The 19,445-nt window shown below is 45.0% G+C and overlaps 1 protein-coding gene across 2 annotated transcripts; it reads right to left on the bottom strand.

Annotated features, from left to right (window-relative positions):
- Nucleotides 1-773: 773 nt before the first annotated feature.
- LOC117895241 (GTPase-activating protein) lies at nt 774-18,534 on the bottom strand. 2 transcript variants are annotated; one of them, XM_034802750.1, is made up of 6 exons: nt 17,965-18,534; nt 5,456-7,392; nt 5,129-5,391; nt 4,693-4,698; nt 4,270-4,471; nt 774-3,364 (listed from the first exon to the last, which is right to left on the bottom strand). In XM_034802750.1, exons 1-6 carry the CDS (start codon nt 18,104-18,106, stop codon nt 2,363-2,365), a joined length of 3,552 nt encoding a protein of 1,183 aa, XP_034658641.1. In that variant the 5' UTR covers nt 18,107-18,534; the 3' UTR covers nt 774-2,362. The 2 variants fall into 2 exon arrangements, with proteins under 2 accessions (XP_034658641.1, XP_034658643.1); XM_034802752.1 differs by lacking the exon at nt 4,693-4,698.
- Between the last annotated feature and the right edge of the window lie 911 nt (nt 18,535-19,445).

A 19,445-nucleotide genomic window follows, 5' to 3' on the forward strand; every position in this document is an offset into this window, starting at 1 on the left:
TGGGCTAACGTTTTGTTGTGCTGTTCGGAATCACATTCCTTGAATGTGATTTTCGCTTCAATATTACCAGCCGGATAGATCTTTTACCAGTTAAAATGTAAGTTTATCCGATTGACTAATCAATATTTTACAAGATTAGCTAATTTGAAAGCCTCCCTCTTATTGGATTGTTTATAAAACAAGGTGTAAACAAAGAAGCTCAACACAAAATAGAAACATGAAACGTAAGTGTTCCATTTTTCAGTGGCGCGATATTTGATTTAATTGGGGTTATTCGCTTTACGTGTGTTTTATCCAGCTAAATCCCATTAACGACACACAGAAATTTTAAAATATGCAACTATATATTTATTCACACATAAAAGTTGATTTCAAAAGGTTTGTGTACAAAAAATAGGGCATTTTCCTTTGATTCTCACTGTTTGACCAGCCACAACACTCGTTTGTCCTTCAATTCAGGCTTATACGCATAGGGTTTCGAAACGGATTCGTGAGAGTGAGAAACCTAATAGAAACGTGTACTCATTAATTGTTATATTTTGGAAAAGATTGCTTCTCTGTTAATTGTCACAATACGAATAAAAATACTCAACAGCTTTAACGCACAATCAATCAATCAATCAATTAACCAACCAACACACACACGCAAACGCTCAATCATATCATAAGATATCACAACATTATCCGACAGATATACCTAAAGCACAGGAATTGAGGTACTAAGTGGAAGGGTATACAAACTGAAAAGGAACTCAAATGAAACGAAATAATAATCCATTGGCGATACGCTTTATTTTTGTACGCTAGAAAACATATCTCTAGGTCTGTGTGTGTATATGTATGTATATTCTCGATTCTTTGTACCAACAACTTAGGGTCTAGGCATGATAAAATTAAACTACAAAATAATGCTCTCTTAAAAATGCAATCGAAATTAGCAAGTGAATCGAAACTGGAAACGGCAAACTGCAAAACAAATTCAATTCATAGCAACAGAACAATAATATTATTCATAGTTTCATCTCTCATCTCGTGTATGTACATAGCAGATATTATGCAGATGGTATTAGAAATAATTAATTAGAAATGCACAAATCATTGGAATGCATCAACAAAAGGCAATAAGAATAAACGCGGCGGCAGAGGGAAGACACTTTGTAATGCAATCAACTAAATATGGCAAAATAAAGTACGATACAAATATTAATTAAACGTAAACTATAAAAATGTGTGTAATGTTATATATTGGAAGAGCTTTGGAAACATATCGGTGGAAGTAAGTCGAAGCTAACCCAAGTTACTTTTTTCTTCTCGTTTTTTGTTTGTTTGTGTTTCTTCTTTAAATTTAACATGAAATTAAATGCATTTAATAAATATATCAATAAATGTATATATATGTATGTATGTGTTTATGTGTGTGCGTGTAGTTTTGTATGTAAAATGGAAGTAAATTTGTTCTTAACAATGCTTTTTGTTTGTATTCTAGAATTGTTCGAATACATACATAAATCGTGTATAACATTAGCTGTATGACAGTTATATAAAGTAATATACATGTAGATGTATGTGTTTCTTCTCCTTCTTGTTTTGTTTCTTGTATATAGCGTTCACATTTTGTTAGAATTATTTGCTCTTTTGCAATCCTCTCTCTTACTTTTAGTTTTCCTTCTTTTAGGGTCTAGTTTTAGAAATTTTCGCTACGCCTAACACACAACTGTAGTTACAGTAGTTAATATTATTATTAATAAATCGTACAGTGTAGAGAGATATACATATATGTATGGGCTATATACAACGTTTCATTGCGCTACTTGTGTTATTTTTGTATGGATGTATCCTCTATGCGTATTTTTATATAATATTTCGTATTCAGCTTAGGGCTTAGGGCTTTAAAATTCTTAGCAATTTTCGGGTTTCGGTTTTTAGTAGCTTAAACTTAAATAGTTATCAGTTTTCAGTTGTTCTCTTCCTTTACTGTGGGCTCCTTCCACATTTGTGTGTGCTTTTGTTTGTGTATAAATAATGTTAGCACATACAAAAAATAAATAGGCTTAAATATATTTAGATTTCGCTTTCTGTTTTGGGTTAGGGTTGGCTCTCTGCTGGTGTTTGCTGGGGGAGGGGCGGGGATTCCGTAAAAATCTTGTGTATAAAAATCTGTTAGTTAACCTAAGTCTAGACTTTTACATGTTACACTCGTAAAAATTATATAAAAAAAATCCTTTAAATTAGCACATAAAACTCTTTTTGTGTGCAGCAGCACGCTAGCATCTGCCTCTGTGTCTGTGTCTACGACAATGCGTATTCCTCATCGTGTCAGGATGATAGCTCGGGGCAGGGCGAATACGCATGGTCTTGAACGCTAATAGATCGTTGGGGTCGGCTTATGTAGAACATTCGCCGCCTGCGCCGACAAGGTGCTGGGCGCGGCCACCACACTCGATGCCGTCGATGAGGGACTCGAGGATGACGCATTGCCGCAGTTGTTGTTGTTGTTATTATTATTGTGGCGCTGCAACTGGTGGCTGCGCAGCGGCTGGAACTGTGGCTGGAGCTGCTGCTGTTGCTGTTGAAGCTGCTGCTGCTGTTGCTGCTGGTGATGGAACTGCAGGCGCTCCTGCTGGTGCTGGAGGTTGTGCAGATAGTAGGCGTTCATGTTGCTGTTGCTGGTGGTCGATGTCTGGTAGGGATAGGCCCGCACATTCTGCATCTGTGGCAGCACGGGCTGGAACTGTGGCTGTAGGTGGTGCTGCTGCTGCTGGAGGTGTTGCTGATTCAACTGGCCGGCGGCTCGCATCATGTGCCAGTAGTTGTCGTCGCCGATCGGTGCCTGTCTGCTGCCGTACTTTAGCTGCCTCGTGATGCCCTGCTTGTAGTCGCGGTGGTCCCTGTCGATGGCGTAGGCCTTCTCGCGCAGCTTCTCGATGGTGCGCTTGAACTCGGCAAAGGCCTGCGGCGATTGCTGCTGCAGGGTCGTGGCCAGCGGCACCAGGGGATTGTGCTGCGGTAGCTGCTGTTGCGGCAGGTGCTGGTGGTAGGTCAGCGGATCCAGCAGCGAGTCCAGCATACTCATGTTGGACATGATGAGCGTGTGTATGCGCTGCAGGTCGAGGGGCGGATCCAACGCGGTGACCAGATCCATCTGAAAGTAGTCCATCTCCTTGTCCGAAACATTCTTGCAGCCCGGCGTGTTCTCGTCGGAGCGCCCGCAGCAGCTGTAGAAGCCGCTGACGAAGGCCGACGGGTGGAAGTACTGCATGCGGATGGAGTTCATCAGGCAGATCTTGTGCAGCAGGTCGAACCACTCGCGCTCCTCCACGCAGTTTGTCGTTTGTACGATAAGCGAGCGGTCTTTGTGCACGATCTGTGTGGGATTAAAGTAAAGGAAAGTAAAACTTTAGACACGCCGTAAATAACAATTAACATAAATTCTGTTGCAAGACAATCGCACTCGGAGGGAAATCTCCCGCCGAGACTCACTCACACAATTCTCACGGCAGAGACAAAAGTACGCGGGTACTTGCGCCCTCACCCACAGATCTCTACGGATGGGTTCTCTGCCGCGTCTCTTTTGCAGATTTCTAAGTTTTGAAATTTCCCTTTTTGTTTTATTATCGCGCAAAAACAATAAGAGTAACTCCAGCAATAACAATGGGAGATACGCAAGCCAACTGCCAGCCCAGTCATCTGCATAATAATGCTAATTATTTTTAATTGCCGCAACTTGTCATTTTTCTTGCTCGAACCACACAAACTCTGTCTGCCTCTGAAATCTCCGCCAGCTATCTACTATTTGAGTGATTAGTAAAAGTTTCTCTTCAATCTTCTTTTTTTTCCCCATTAAGGTTTTCTTTTTCTATATAATTTGTAATTCTACCTGAAATCGCAAGCCACTGTTGCTGTCTATTGTTGTGTTTACCGATGACAAATGTGCAATTGAAATGGTGTTGGCAAGAGCAACTGCAACAGCAACAGCAGCCGCCCACACAACCCAGCAGCTACTGCTCTCACTCATACACAAGCACTCAAGCTCGTGCTCTCTCTCAAACTCTATCTGCTGCAACGGAAGAGCGCGGAGGTGTGTGTGTAAGTGCGAGTGTGGGCAGCTCTGCTGCTGCGCTGTTGCCTATTTATAACGCATGGCGTGGCCGATCACCAGTTTCCGGTGAAGCAGAGAGAATATGCATTGCTGCTGCAGCATGCAAATATCGAATCCGTATGCGAAGGTAGCTCTATGGCTCCCCCTGCTGCTGTTTACTCTTGACTCACCTTAAAGCAATTTTGCATCTTGAAGCTTTTGTCTTTCAATTGCTCAACGCTGCCGATCTCCTGGAGCGGTATATCACAGATGGGTGTTTTGCCCTTCGACTTGGCATAGCTGAGCGTGTGCGTGGTCAGGCGAAAGTAGCGTTGGGTGGACTGCCGTACCACCGACCAGCGTTTGCTACTGGTTGGATATTTGGTCATCATGCTGTTCGTGTGTCCATTGCAAGAACAAGCAAAAAGAGAACACACAAAAGAGAGAAAGAAAGAGAGAGAGAAAACAAAATGTTAGTAAATGTCGCTCAATCTTCGCGCTTTCTGTCGATCTAATTCTTCCAAAAGCACCAACCAAAAATATCCAAGAAATATTAAACAAACCAAAATAAAAAGCTAATATTATTAATAAATGAAAAGCACAATTTCTCTTACCCCTCGCTAGACGTTAGTATATGTAATACATGTAATATGTGTGTGTGTGTAGTGTGAGTGTTTGTGTGTGTGTTTTGGTGATGGGAAATTTGTTGGTGATTGTGTGGGCGTGATGTGTTTGATATTTTGTTGTAAATTTGATTTATTATACGTAAAAGTATATAAATATATTTTTTGGTTTTTGTTTTTGTTTGTGGTAAAAGCAGCGCGCGGAAAAGAAGAGAAAGACAAAGAAAGTTTTGGTATTAGAATAAAACGAAGCGTAACCAAATGTTCTTTGGGGTTGGGTGGGATATGCCAACAAAGTATACATAGAGGAGGGGTATATAGAACAGGATAGGAGAGGGTATTGCATAGTAGGGGACTCGGGGGCATCATTCCACCAATTAAATTACATTTTAACGTTACTTTAATCATTAATCAATGGTTGACCTACCCTTCTTTTAGTAATACTGGTTCGAGTGGTGCTGCCGACGCCGCCGGATGGATGCCGCTGCTGCTGGCCGTCTGGCTGGGCGTTGAGATCACCTCCAGGAAGTGCTTGACGGCATCCACATGCTTCTCCGTGCAGAACTTCTTGTACAGCTCCCCGGTGTACTCCTCCTTGCATGGCTGCTGCGACGATCGCGAACTGACGAGATTCCCCAGCGATTGTATCGTCTTGGAGATGAGCGTCAGCGTGCGATTCGTTTGGGCATCCTGAAAAGACCAATTCAAGGGATCATTAAAGAGTTTAATTTGTGCTTTGGCGGCATCCTCTTACCAGTCGTTCGGTCGTTAAATCAAAGAGTTTGGGTCCCAGTATGGCCGGAGCAAAGAATCGAAGGAATATGAAGCCGGATACAACGGAGTAGCGCACCTCGCGATTACTGGGAAAGTGCTTGCCCGCACACTCCCGCAGATCGTGAAAGATCTGGCACAGCACCTTGGGACAGCGATCGGCGCTCTTGGTGATCGCCTGGAACACACGCTCCACATAGTCTTTCAGATTGTGCAGATTGGTGTCGACGGCCGAGCGATCCTTCACCTTGCTGGGATCGATCTCGCAGGGCTTCTTCTCGGCCACGATTTGGGAGAGGACGGGCCGCAGTGTCTGATGCAGATAGTGCAGCCCCGACAGCCGCATGGCCTCGTCCATCATCTTGGAGACGAGCGTGTTGCCACGGAAGATGGTGGTGGGATCGGTCAGATTCGATATTTCGTGATCGGCCAGGGCCTTGATGATCGGCGCAATGCGTTCGGTGTGCGTGAAGAGCCGTACCAGGGGCTGGGCCACCTCCGTCTTGCCGGAGACCAGCTCGCCCAAAATGGACACAGCGGAGACGGTGATCGGCCGCTGGTCCACCGACTCGAGCAGCAGATTCAGCAAATCGTCGTAGGTGGCCAGCGGGAATACATGATCGGCGGTGTAGTTCAGATTCAGACGCAGCGAGCCAATGGTCGAGTCCACACTGAGCCTCGTGCCGGGCGGCGTGGCACAGGAACGCGGCGTCGTGTTTAACGAGCGACTGCTGTTGGACAGGGAGCGGGGCTGCAGGTAGTACCAGGCTGTCGCTTGCACTGCCGCCTGCTCCTGCTTGTTCAGCATGGGGAGTCGCACCTCGCCGAGGAACACCTTGTCGGCCATCGCTCCGTGTGCATCGTGCCACAGGCTGACCACAATCTCCACGAGATCGGCTCCACCCAAAGGATAGATGGCATACGCCTTGTTCGCCGATGATTCCAGTGAGCCGGAGGATTTGTTGCTGCCCGTGGTGGCCGTGTTGCCGCCAGCCTCCGCATCGATGTAGAGATCAAAGTACATCACCTCGTCGAATTCGGGATCGACGGTTTTCTTGCGCTGCTTTGTCCGCCGCGTGATCTGATGCTTGTTGCTGTAGTGGGCGGTGCAGATGACGAAGGGGTCGCAGGTGCCCTGCTTCTTGGCCAAATCCACACAGGCGGGCACTCGGATCGCCACACGGACGTTTCTCGCGTGCGCATTCTTCCAGTTGGCCAACTGGTCTGTGGAGGAGTTGGTGCTGGACACCTGCTGGGACTGTGTCTGCAGCTGCTGCTGCTGTTGGTGCTGCTGGGGATGGTGCACGTGTCCGAAGAGGCCCGCTGCACGACTCTTGAGTGTCATGCCGGCCGAGTGTCCGCCCCCCGATCCAGCTGCTGCCGCTCTCTGGATGTTGCTCAATTCGCTGTTCTCCTTGTAGTCGTTCTGGTGGGCGCGCTGCTGCTGCTGATGCTGATGCCGACTGTTTGTGTGTGTGTGGTGATGGTGGTGGTTGGACGCGTGTGTGTTCTGTGCCACCTCCGATATGCTCTCGGTCAGCAGCAGCTGTGGATGCTCCTCGAAGGCCACCTCGATGTTGACCATGCCCTGCACCTCCGAGTCCGCGTCGACGGGCCGCAGCGTGAACCAATGGTCCTTGTGATTGTACATGTGCAACTCCTCGCGCTTTATCGCAATCTTGCCGATCGGCTTGTCCTGCTTCATGTCCCGATCCCACACGTAGATGGACAGGTGGCGGAAGCGGCGGGGAATCTTAAACTGATGCTCCTCCCCATAGAACGGGGCCAGTGTACGCTCGATGGTGGGTGTGCGGCATATCTCCTCCTGATCGAGGGCAATTGTGCAATAGACATCCCGTGTGCCCTGTGTGCTGCAGCTTGTGTTCGCCGCATTGCGACTGCTCAGATTCTTTGCCTCGCCTGCAAAATGAAAGAAAGGGGAATGAGAAGAAAAGGGAAAAGGTGTTTGTAATTATTTTATTTCTTATCGATTGGCCTTGACACCTGCGGGCCAGACCCGAAGGCAGTGCCCCTCCTGCTAATTTCCCCATTTTTGCGGTCTCTTTTGATTTCCGAAAACGGAGTGCAGCAGCAAACGTGACTTCCTGTGCGTGTGCTTGCATTTGTGGAGCTTTGACTTTGCATGCCTTGCCATCTGGCCTACAGCAGCAAAAACAAGGAGAAAGAACGGGGGCACCTGGCGCTTGGGCAGTGTGAGAGAGAGAGAGAGAGAGAGCGCCGACAGTGGCGCTCAAAGACAGCAGACAGCACGCAAAAAGAGCGACAGAGAGAGAGAGAGAGAGAGAGTTATAAACGTTAATAATAACATCAGGCCTTGATAAGCACTCGCCAAAAAGGGGTGAAGATGAGGGACTGGCACAAAGGCAGCAGACCAGACCAGCTGAACCACAAGGCAAGCAAACGGTTGCTCAATGAAAGAAATTAGCGGCAGTCAAGCGGAAATATAATAAGTACTACACCAATACCCACAGCAGCGGTCAAGAAACTAGCGCTAGTCAAAGGTAGTATGATAGAGAAAAAAAGCCAAAGGTAGGGAGAATATCGACAACAAAAGAGATCCAGATAAGCCCACGTTCTTTTGACCTCTGGCTGCGTCTACGCGTACGCTTTCAAGTGTGTAACTGTTAAGGTGTTGCGTGTGTGTGTGTGTGTGTGTGTGTGTGTGTGTGCATGCGTGCTAGACAAGGCGGCACAGGCAATGAGCAAATTTGCGATTTAACCGCTTTATAGCGTAGCACCATTATTTTATTTTCTATTTTTCATTGAGAAAACGTTGCTGTATGGCCTCCATTACCCTCCCTTACACTCACAAGACTCCTATTGACACAGCTGTAGAGCTGTGTTGCTGTGGGGTGTTCGGGAGGCCTTGCCTAGGTGAGCAGCCAGCCGTCTTGCTATCAGCCATGCCTATCAATGGGGTTATATGTATTTGCTGTTTGTTGGTGTGTATTTGTGTTTAGCAAAACAACGGCACTTTTTTTTACAATCGCAGACAGCAGCCGCCGCTCTCTCTCACACTCTCCCTCTCCGCGACAGCAACAACTTTTGCTTGATAACAAAGACATTCATTCGTCGTCGTCGTCGTCGCTGTCGTCCGTTGTCTACTGCTTTTTCTTCTTCGTTTATGAATGAATGAAAAAGCGTACAAACACAAGAAGAGGCATAGAGGCAGCAGCAGATGGTGAAGAAGAGAAATAAGAGCACATTTTATATGCCAAAATACACACACAAACAGGCTGGGAGGGGAGGGGGGGATACACAAATGACAAAAATCAAAAGTGTCTTTTGCTCAAGTCTCTCTCTCTCTCCCTGCCTCTCTCCTTGCTCAACCACCCAATTTCTCCTCGCTCTGCCGCTGCTGCTTCTTCGTCTTCGTCCTCTCCCAACAACTCTACATTTTTGGCTCTCTTTTCTGCTTTGACCATGCGGTGTGTGTAGCTGAAAAAGCAACAGTAAATTTCATTCATGAAATCAACGTCGCGTCGCAGTCATTGCCGGCGCCAGCATTGGCTTTGCGGCCGCTCGCGGCTGTGATGTTTTCAGGGGGAGTCGAGCTGCGGGTGCTTTGGGGGGTTGGGGAATCCCAGTGTTGAAATATTTTCGTACGTTTCTGTGACGTTTATAATTTATTTATGTGTTTTTTTTACGGCTTTGCCTTGTCATTGGCCGGGCCGGGGCTGCCGACACTCAGCGACTCAATGGAATATTTGTAAATTAATTTATTGTATTTATTTTTTCGTCATTCCTTTTCGTCATTTGGCTTTTGGTTTTCGGTTTCTGTTTAGGCGAATGCCATGCAAATCAAGCAGCATTACAAGTTTTCTAAATTTAATGATATAATCATGGAATTTCTATAGATTTTCCCCATTCATTTGTAGTAGTTTCCGCTTACTCACTGGCACAGCAGCAGAAACGGAATGAAAGTGCGATAGAGACGGCGAGAGAAGAGATAACTGTTTCGAGATAAGGCGAAAGAATTGCAAATGCGATCTAGGGGGGAAGAGAGAGCCAAAGAGAACCCCCGAGGAATGGCATGGCGAAACTTCTGTCACATTCTTCATGTGCAATCGTCAATGAAGAAGATTCTATGGAAAACTCCCTGCCAGCCAGCTCGTACGATATACACATACGACCTTCAAATGCATTGCGATATCTTATTACATATTCCAGACACAAACCACACACGATAAAGGGGAAGAGAGAGAGCGAGAGAGCGCAGTGAACGAACCCCACTCCAGAGATCGAGATTGGACACATTATGCATGCCATACCCGTGCCCCTACTCGCATTCGTACTCGTACTCGTAAAACCAAGCGGAAGTTCAGTCAGACTTAAGTTCAAGAATTTTAGGAATCTCTTCATTTGCCACACAAATTAAATACAAATCGAAATATCATAAATTAATGTTTACTTTGCCGAAATAACAAGAAAGATCCATTACAGCTAATGCATATGGTTGGGAGATCTTCAGCAATAATTATCCAGATCCATGTATGATCTAAAACATCGCGCCAGCACTCACACATGAGGCATATTTCTTTCAGCAAGAGATACCCCAAAATAGAACCATCATCCTTCATGCCACATGCCACCACAGAAAAAACTTCTAAAGGGAGCGCCGCCAACAAATTGAATTTTCCTTCTTCCCCCCCGTCCAAACATTGACATTTGCCAGTGGGGGAGCGAGCAGTGGCTCGGTGGGGTGGAGAGAACTCAATGTCAGGATTTTGGAGTGAAAATTACCACACGATCTCATTTCCACGCCCATCATTGACTTGAGATTGGTTGGGAGGGGGTGAGACTCTCATTAAATGTCTGAAATTTTCATGATTTCCTTTTCGCCAGACACAAAATTAAATTTAAAGACTTTGTAAGTAGATTTTGCGTTTTTATTCCATTTGCCTTCCTTCCTTCGTTTCCGTCTGTTCTTCCTCTCGCGTTGCTTTTTTCTGCTTTTCTGCACAATATGCAAATTGATTCCAGTGCAGCATGAAAGGCGCGCGAATTAATGAGGCGATTACTCCAAGAGCACTGCAAAATGCGAGCACCGACTGGAGGAGTACCCCTGCGGAATTGCTTTACAAAAGTGCTGCGAAGACTGACAATACCCTCCAGTGCAGGGTATCCAAAAGAGTGCAGAAGGAAGTTCTGTGTGCCGCCCAGGGGCAGTGGAAAAATAGACAGAGAGAGAGAGAGAGAGAGCATGTCGGAGTGTGTGTAATAAATTCTAAAAAAGCAAATGAAACAAAAACCAGGCACCACCAGACATTTATGCAAAGGAACGGAAATAGAGATAAATTCTTGTATATTTTTTTTTGCTGCTGCTGCTGCTCCGTCAGCGGATGAGAGATTTACACAGAGACAGAGAGACAGGCAGGGCCGGATCCAGTTCTGGGATCTCCCTCTCCCTCTCGTATCTCTATTGCTGTACCGAGACTATCTGTATCTGTGAGCTGTTTGTTTAAACGTCAGCTTCCTGTAGCTAAAAATGATTGTTTGCACTTGGTAGAACAACACACGCACACACACCGGAGAGCGAAGAAAAGGTGGGAAAAACCCTTGACCACTCCTACTTTGCGTCGCATTTCCTTTGCATAACTTTTATTATTCCTGTAAGTGGAACTTCCACTTCCGTTTTGGCTTCCTTTCGTTTCGGTTCGTTTCGTTTCGAATAAAAAAAGGGCCCATAAAATTGTGTGGCAATTAGCCAAGTTACTGGCAAACAGGTTAAGACAACCCCTGACTGTTCTGTGGCCCAGACGCCTTGCTTTTCCTTCTATTTTTATTTGAGCTCATAATTTGCTTCATTTTATTCATTTGATTTGTGGAGGAGCAGCAGAAGATCGAGAAACTCGTTTGGCAGGCAGGCAGGCACTCAGGGCAGCCTCAACTCTCCTTTGGATTTTTCCTCATTTTTCATTCCTCTTTAATCTGTATCTGTATCTGCGGCTGTGTTACCTCTTCTACTCTCTATCTGTACGTGCTGATCGATTTCCGGTCTGATTACGTTTCTCATGATGATCATCCTCCTCCTCCCATCTCTGCATCCACACACCCCATTCCCCTCTCTGGACTTGTGGCCGACTTTGTTTGGCTTCTGCTTTTGCGGATTTGTAGGGGGGGGCATCATGTTTATTGCCTTTTTCATCAACGTCATCGATCCGCACTTTGTTTATTAACATTTTTCGCTGTACACAAGTGTATATTGTATACACAATTATATATACAAAGTATATAGTATCTTCTATATACTGATATATTGTACACATCAATGTCCAGGATGAGTAATAACTCTTTTCCTCTGATTGATGCTGCTTCTGGCTGCGCTGTGTCATTATTCTGTTGCCAGGCCATGCCTTATATTTGAGTGAAATCATTGCCTTTCTTTAAAATGTTTATGTTTATATTCAAGTTTCATGTACAGTGAGGGGACAGTCACTGTTTCCAAGTGACACAGGGGCAGTTAGCTTTGTACTTTTTTGTTTGGCACTATTAACCTTCAATTGCCCAATTCTAGGCACACTCGATTCGAGACCCCTCGACACACGACTTCCATTTCGATATGACCAAATCGAGCCGCCTATTAGCTGTGGCAATGGCTACAGCGGCCACGACAAACGCTGCTCATTAGCGGCCAGGCCAGTCACGCCACAAAAACTTGCCTGACTTTGTACAATAAAAATATAATAACAATAAATAAACTTTTGTAAAAAACGCCCACAGAATTTTGTTTGCTGAAAAAGTCGCATGGCGTCAGTGTCAAGGCACGACTTTGATGGACAGAAAAATCATAGGTTTCGGTTCCGTGAGATGTTTCCTGCCAACATGTGAAATATATCATCTGATTAGCGATCCAACCACCCACATGCGAAAAAATAAATATCAAATGAGAGTCGCTTGGAGCTGGTGACAACTATTTTTCACGTATTTCTACTCACAGAAACATTATCGAATGGTTGAGAGAAGGTCGCTTAACCACAACTTGAGCTTGAGGCGCATCTAAACACTCGACAACAAATGATCCCTTGTTGAGACCCATTAAAAACGTGTCTCCAACATTAAAACATATTCTGTGTTGGCCCCCGTGACATTTCCGCTGTAAAAAGAAACGACACTTGAGGTAGGAACTAGGGGGCACAGGTACCCACCCGGCAGCCAGCGAAGCGCACACAAATAATGGCTACAAAAATTAATAACAACCTCAAAAAGAGTGAAATAAAATGAGAATTACTTTTAATTACAAATTACAAGAGCCGCACAAGAGCCTCAGCTAAGCCCCACAGAGACAAGACACACACAAAACACAGCGTGAAGTTCAGCAGAGCCTTGGCTGGGGGCAGGGGCACGGGGCCCTAGCTGCTACCATGGGGTTTTTAGATGTGCCTCTGACCCCAGTCGAAGTCAACAACATCAAAGTAAATGCGAAGAGGTCAAGCGTTAAGTCATAAAAGAGGAAAAAACGTCGGAGAGGGGGAAAAACACAGAGCAAGGAAAAATGTATAACATGCTGCTGGCTGCCTCATTGTGTGGAAAGCCCTAAAGACAGAGCCACAGAGAGAGCGAAAGAGACAAATGTTAATCATCGAAAGGTCTGGGGGGGGGGGGGCATGCAGCAGGCATGAGCCGCAGCCTCATCAACGTCATCGTTGTCATTGTGATTGTAATGCTGCTCCATGGCTCCACGACTCCACGTCTCGGGGGCCACCGTTCGATTCGTTTCCATCTGTGGAGAGCAGGCTCTCCTCATCCCCCCTACACTGTGCTCTCTGTGATGGCAGCTCTGTTCGGAGGCGACCTGAATAAAAAGTATTTTAGTAATGCGCTAATTACATAAAATTGTTCGTTCTTTGGAAGTGCTGGGGCAGGCAGCAATGAGCAAAACCAACAGCAAACAGCCACCAGAGTTCTGATGTGTTCTGGTGTGGCACAGTGGAGCAAAGAGGCAATGGAATCAGCGTAGTATCAGATGATACTTAATCCAAATAGCTCGTTCCCCCCACTTGGCCAAGCGTTTAAGCCTAATTAACATTCTCTCGCGCTTCGGACAAATTTCAAGTGAAAATATTCCATTTTTAATTGTTGGCATAAAGATATGTATTAGAAAAATGATTTGAAGCCCACAAGACACTAAGCGAGAGACAAAACACTAATTGTCAACAGCAGAAAACAGAACTGACGAGAGAGAGAGAGAGAGAGAGATCCGATCCGAGGTGAACCCACGAGCAATGTTCTTCAGCTGCAACCAGTTTTAATACCCTGCAACCTGTAGCGAAAGGTGGGGCATACTAGAACTCACACAAAACTGAATAATTAAGCAATTTTGAGTACTTAAAGATAACTTCTATATGCTGAGTCTAAACCTCTAAATATCAATCATTTCTACACCTTCCATTTGCAGCTATCTTCAAGGGTATCTGTACAGCTTCGACCCCGTTGTCCATTTAGTGTTTTTATTCTTTGCTGGTTGTTTTGGTGTTCCGAGCGGAGTAGGTTGCAGGGGAGCAATGAGAACAAGACAACAACCGGCTTTTAATTAATTACCTTTTTTAGCTAAACTATTTATTGTTGTTGTCATTGTGCGAGACTTCAAGAGAACATACTTCTACTTGTCTACAACCACAACAACAGCAACTAACAGCAACAAACAGTGCCAACTAAATAGAGCTCTGCCACAAGGCACTGCCACTGCGTGTGTTTTGTACTGGTTTCAAGTTCAACGAAATCCCAATTGCGTGTGTGGTCTGGATGAGGAGTAACGAACAGCAAAGAACAAAAGTTGTCAGCCAATTCTCGGGCCATTTGTCATGTAAATGTCATTGATATTCCAGCATCTACTCAAAGAGCGAGAGAGAGAGAGCAGTCAGTCCATGAGTAATTGATCATGAGTCACCTTCTTCTCTCTTCAATGCAGCAGCTGCGCCCGCCAGCCAGCTCCTCTCATAGAAAACGAAATTCAATTCAGGTTATGTGCCAAACATTTTAATTAAGTGGAAAAGTATTACGCCAATTTCGGTCACCAAAGCACCGCAGCAAAAGCAGGCGGAGATTTCCTATAGAAATCGCAGTCGGCAGCAACAAAATGGAAAGCTTCCCCGTAGCAGTAGCAACAGCAACAAAAGGCAACAGAAACTTTGTTGTTTGTGTAATTGAAACCGAGGGAGCAGTGCACAATGTGTGCATGGGGAAGTATTATTATTATTATTAAGCATGCAAAGCATAATGAAGTGGAAATATGAAACCTGAGAAAAGTATGCGGCACACAGAAGAGGGTCCCCTATAGGAGAAAGAGGAAAGGCGAAACACAAGCAGACAGACATGGAGGAAAGGCGTCTGTCGGAAGATCGTTAAAAGGTGAGGTGACACAGCTAATGTGCCATAATGATGCCATAATCAAAGATGATTATAGAAAATGAATAAAACTTTCATTCTTCAAATCATTATGAATGAATACAGTGACAGACAATCCAAAAACGGAAGATCAAATCCCTCTTCAAGAGACATTAAATTAAGGAAAACTTAGGAAATCTATAAACAGTGTGACTTCTGCCAGTCACTTGATATTTTGGGTTTTTTCTTTTAATAATTTTCGTGTATTTCCTATGTAAAACCTATTTCCGCTCAAGACAGGCTCCAGTTACAAGAAAGTTGCCATTGAACAACGTAATATTTTAGCCATATTTCGAGTGCAGAAGGGTTCCAGCCACCAACCAACCACAAAAGAAGCGCTGCTCCAAGCTGCTGGCAGAGGTTGCCAAGCCAAGAGACAGAAGACACCCATGCGGTCTACAAAGGAAACGGACAAAAGACGGACGAGGAGGACCCGACAAAGGGATGAGGGGAGGCAGAGACACATGCGCATGCGAAAACAATTGAAGCGTGCAAAAAGTGGCAACAACAACAGCAGCAGCAGCTGGGAAGATTCTTTTCTCTTTCAAGGGGAGCCAAAGGCAGTGTCAGAGGCAGAGACAGAGCCAAAGACAGAAGCAAAAGCAAGAGTTTTATGGCCCAAGCAGAAACGCACACCACACCAAACCGCAGCACGCGAAAGAATGAAAGGGAGGGAGGTAGTGAGGTAGACACGAAACGAAAGAAAGGAAACTCTTGCGATGGGAAACGGAAATCAAAAGCGGCTACAATGTTGTTGCAGCTTTGCATATAATTTATGTGCCAGAGAGAGACAGGGCAAAGGGGAGAAGCAGAAGCCGAAGCATAGCAAAAGCTGCTTATGAATCGAGAGAAGATTGAAATTGTTTAGCTGGAAAATGAAATTCAAAGTAAGCGAGTGCGAGCGAGAGAGGATCGCTGCATGGCATGGCATGGCATAAATATGCTGAAAAGGTGGTAAAAATAAATGTGTATCAAATGCGTGTATGAATGGTGGGGCATGGGGCATTGGGCATGAAGTGTAGGGATGGGGTGACCCTGTATCATGCAGGTGTGAAATTGAAATCAGAGCGGATGGAGCACATGGAGTGGGGGAATAACAAAAATAACACCAGCAGCAGCAGCAACCCTTTTTTCGTTGTGGTTTTTCATAATTCTGTTTTTACAGAAAGCGACAAAAAAGGCAATACAGGAAATGTAAAACCAGTCGAAAAAACAACCGCAACCAAAAGGCCCCAAACGGTGCTTTGCTCACTCGCTCTCTCCCTTTGCCACTGTCGCCAGATAAGCGTGCGTGGTGATAGAGAAGGAGCGTCGTCAGAGCGTTGATGTTGATGAGTAAGAGTGTGTGCGGGGATTGTCATTCATGAGTTTGACCTTTTACCGATACACGCGAGAGAAAGAGAGAGAGAAGCAAGAGAACAATTAATCGATGCTTGGTGTCGCGCTGGCCTGGCGCTGACTCTCAATGATAATCATTCATAAAAACCCGAGTTTTTCGCCAATGTGTTCGTAGGCGGTCGTCGCCAGCGAGCGAGCGAGCGACCCAAGAGAAAAGTACACCGAATTCGAAAATTCCATTCATGAAAAAACCCACACACTGTTGCTGGATCTCGTGTTGGTGTAGCTGCGCGCAACACACATACACATCGCGCACACACACACACACAGACACACGGGGAGAGACACTCGAATGAAATTCATTCACAAAAAGGGGCGCATGCAAACGGTGGGCAGGCGGGGGCGAGCTGAATGCCGTAACATTCATCCAAACCATTGTCGGGTGGCAAGTAGCAGCAATCGTGTTGCCAGCACCACCAACAGCAGAAGCAGTAGCAACCAGCAACAACAAATGTAATTTTAATGCTGGTTTGTTGCTTGCAGCTCGAAAAAACACCACACCACACCGAAACGAGAAGGGACGTGTGAGACGCTTCTTACGCGTCACAACTTTTATACCCGGCACTCAGTACTACATCTGCAACTTATTTGTCAGATTTTACATTTTTTTCTTCATCTGTCATCTACATCAACAACACTGCTCACGCCAACACGCTCCTTTAGCTCGCCACCCTCCCCTATAGACACACACTGCAGAGTCTCGGCAGAGGCATAGACAGAGGCAGAGACAAAGGCAGAGACGTGTCATGGGGAGAGGCCATAAACAGCGTGATGCAGAGTGTTAGTGCTGCGGGACGGGGTGGGTTTGGCCACTGCAAATTAATTTCTTCATTGTGGCTTTAAAAATGATCCAATCGTATCCCAATTTGGTGATCTGATAGATATGGTCATTCCCTACGAAATGGCGTTTTTAGTTTTCTGCTATCTTCAAAATTGTAGATTTGGGAGGTTTTCGCCCTTTTGCGGAGGCGGAAGGGGGCGTGGCTCATTTTTGAAATACACTTGTAACAGTGTGAGCATACAGAAGTCTGGATGCAAAATTTGGTGGCTCTAGCTCTTATAGTCTCTGAGATCCAGGCGCTCATAAGGACGGACGGACGGACGGACGGACGGACGGACGGACGGACGGACAGACAGACATGGCCCAATCGACTCGGCTATTGATGCTGATCAAGAATATATATACTTTATGGGGTCGGAAACGTTTCCTTCTGTGCGTTACATACAACCGTTATCCGCACAAATACAATATACCCTATTTACTCTTCGAGTACCGGGTATAAAAACGAGAGAAACACGCACGCACACAACGACAGTCGAATGACACGCAAGAGCAAGCGGGATAGCACGTTGCTGCTCTCGTACACAAAATAAAATGCATTTTCTGTACAAAAAGGTATGTTTGCTGCATTTCAGCTTTGTTTTTATTGCCTTCAATGGAACGCCAACTAATATTGCCACTGTATATCGCACTTGTTTGTCACTTTCAAGGCTTTTGCTGGTGTTTTGTTAATAATTCATATTTCAGCGCTGCCTACACACTGCTGGGCGACGCTGTCACATTCCTTCACACTTTGCACCCACTAAAATCATTGCTGGCGGCCAAACTTCACTGCCCTCCAACGGACGGGCCGTTCCCTTATGCTAACGATTGTGTTTTCATTGATTTCGCACTAATTTACATACCAATTTTCACTTTTAATTGCTCTTCAATGCGCACTTCGCGTGTATCGGCCATTTTGTTGTTGTTGCTGCTTGGCTCGACGACGAGCGCGTCAATAGCGCCGTCCCGCTCTTCGTACATATAGCGTTTCTTTTTCAGCAGCATTTTGTGCTCGCTCTCATATCAGCCAGCTCTTTTCCGGTTGTCCAGGTGTACTTGCAACTTGCAACGTGCAAATGATATTGCCTTTACAAGTTGCACTTATGTTTCTCGCGCCAATTTCACGTTAGAAATACGCACAATATTGTTTAATTAATTAACGCCTTGTATATTTCCACAGGCGGCAGTGTTGCATTTGTACCACTCGCGCACTGACGGAATTATGAGTCGACTTGTGTGTGTTTTTTTTGTGGCGGCCGCTAAAATGCACTCTGCTGGAGATAAATAAATGCTTTAAAATCACACGAAAACAAAATGTTTGCCTCGCACACTCGACAGTTTAGTAAAACGAAACGAATTCTTTCAGCTAAAACCCGATTTTCAGCTAGCACGCACTTGTGTATGTTTTTAACGCGCACCCGCGACCGTTCGGTTAAAAAGAAAAATCGGAAATGGCAACGAGCCGATGAAAACGGATGAGGGTGGGAAAGAGAATGAGAATTATTAAGCGTGACAGCAGAGTTTTCGATCAAATATACCGACAGACCCTCGGAAATATACCAAAATATACCATTGCATCTTCAAAATATACTGTAAATATACAGTAATCTAAAATCATTTTTCTCGAATTTGTGGCCTAAACTTCTCAATTTGATATTCGATTTAATATTTTCGGACTTTTTTGATGATATATAACAATTTTTAGAAAAAATATGTTTGTTCGTCAAGCCTAATTACGCTGTCCAACTCAGTTATGCTTTTCAAGCATGAGCTTGCTGGATGCAAAAAAAATATCGATGGTTGAAGAATTTTCATATTTTGAAAATAGCCTATGTTCTTTGCTATACTTTCAAAATAATATTTAATAGATTGATGATATTGATTAAATATACCCTAAACTCAATTCGTCTTTAATTTGCGAAAAAGGTCACAGTTCTTTGGTGTCCTAATGGGAACAGTTCACTCTTCTACAATCACTGGGTGTCACGAAACTCTTGAGAAATTCGGAAAGTTCCGATTATTCCGATATATTAATTAATTAGAACCCGCGCGGTTAAATTGTTTAATAATCATACACTATATTGTTTGCAGATCGGAGCTCCGGTTAATGATAGTTAAATCGAGTGCTCGTTTAAACGCTACGGGTGCTGTATACATACATATGTTTGTGCCGTGAAAACGCTGCCGGGCGCCTCTTACAAGTGTCGTAGTCGGAATGGAAACGGAATTTGAATGTGAAACGGCATGTGTTTGCCTTTCCCCTGTTCATTCATGTCCGGTGCACATCTTTTTTCTTCTTCCAAATTTATGAATGAAATACACAGACGCACGCTTGTACGCACAG

This window comes from Drosophila subobscura, chromosome J, assembly GCF_008121235.1.
Source record: "Drosophila subobscura isolate 14011-0131.10 chromosome J, UCBerk_Dsub_1.0, whole genome shotgun sequence".
NCBI lineage: Eukaryota > Metazoa > Arthropoda > Insecta > Diptera > Drosophilidae > Drosophila > Drosophila subobscura.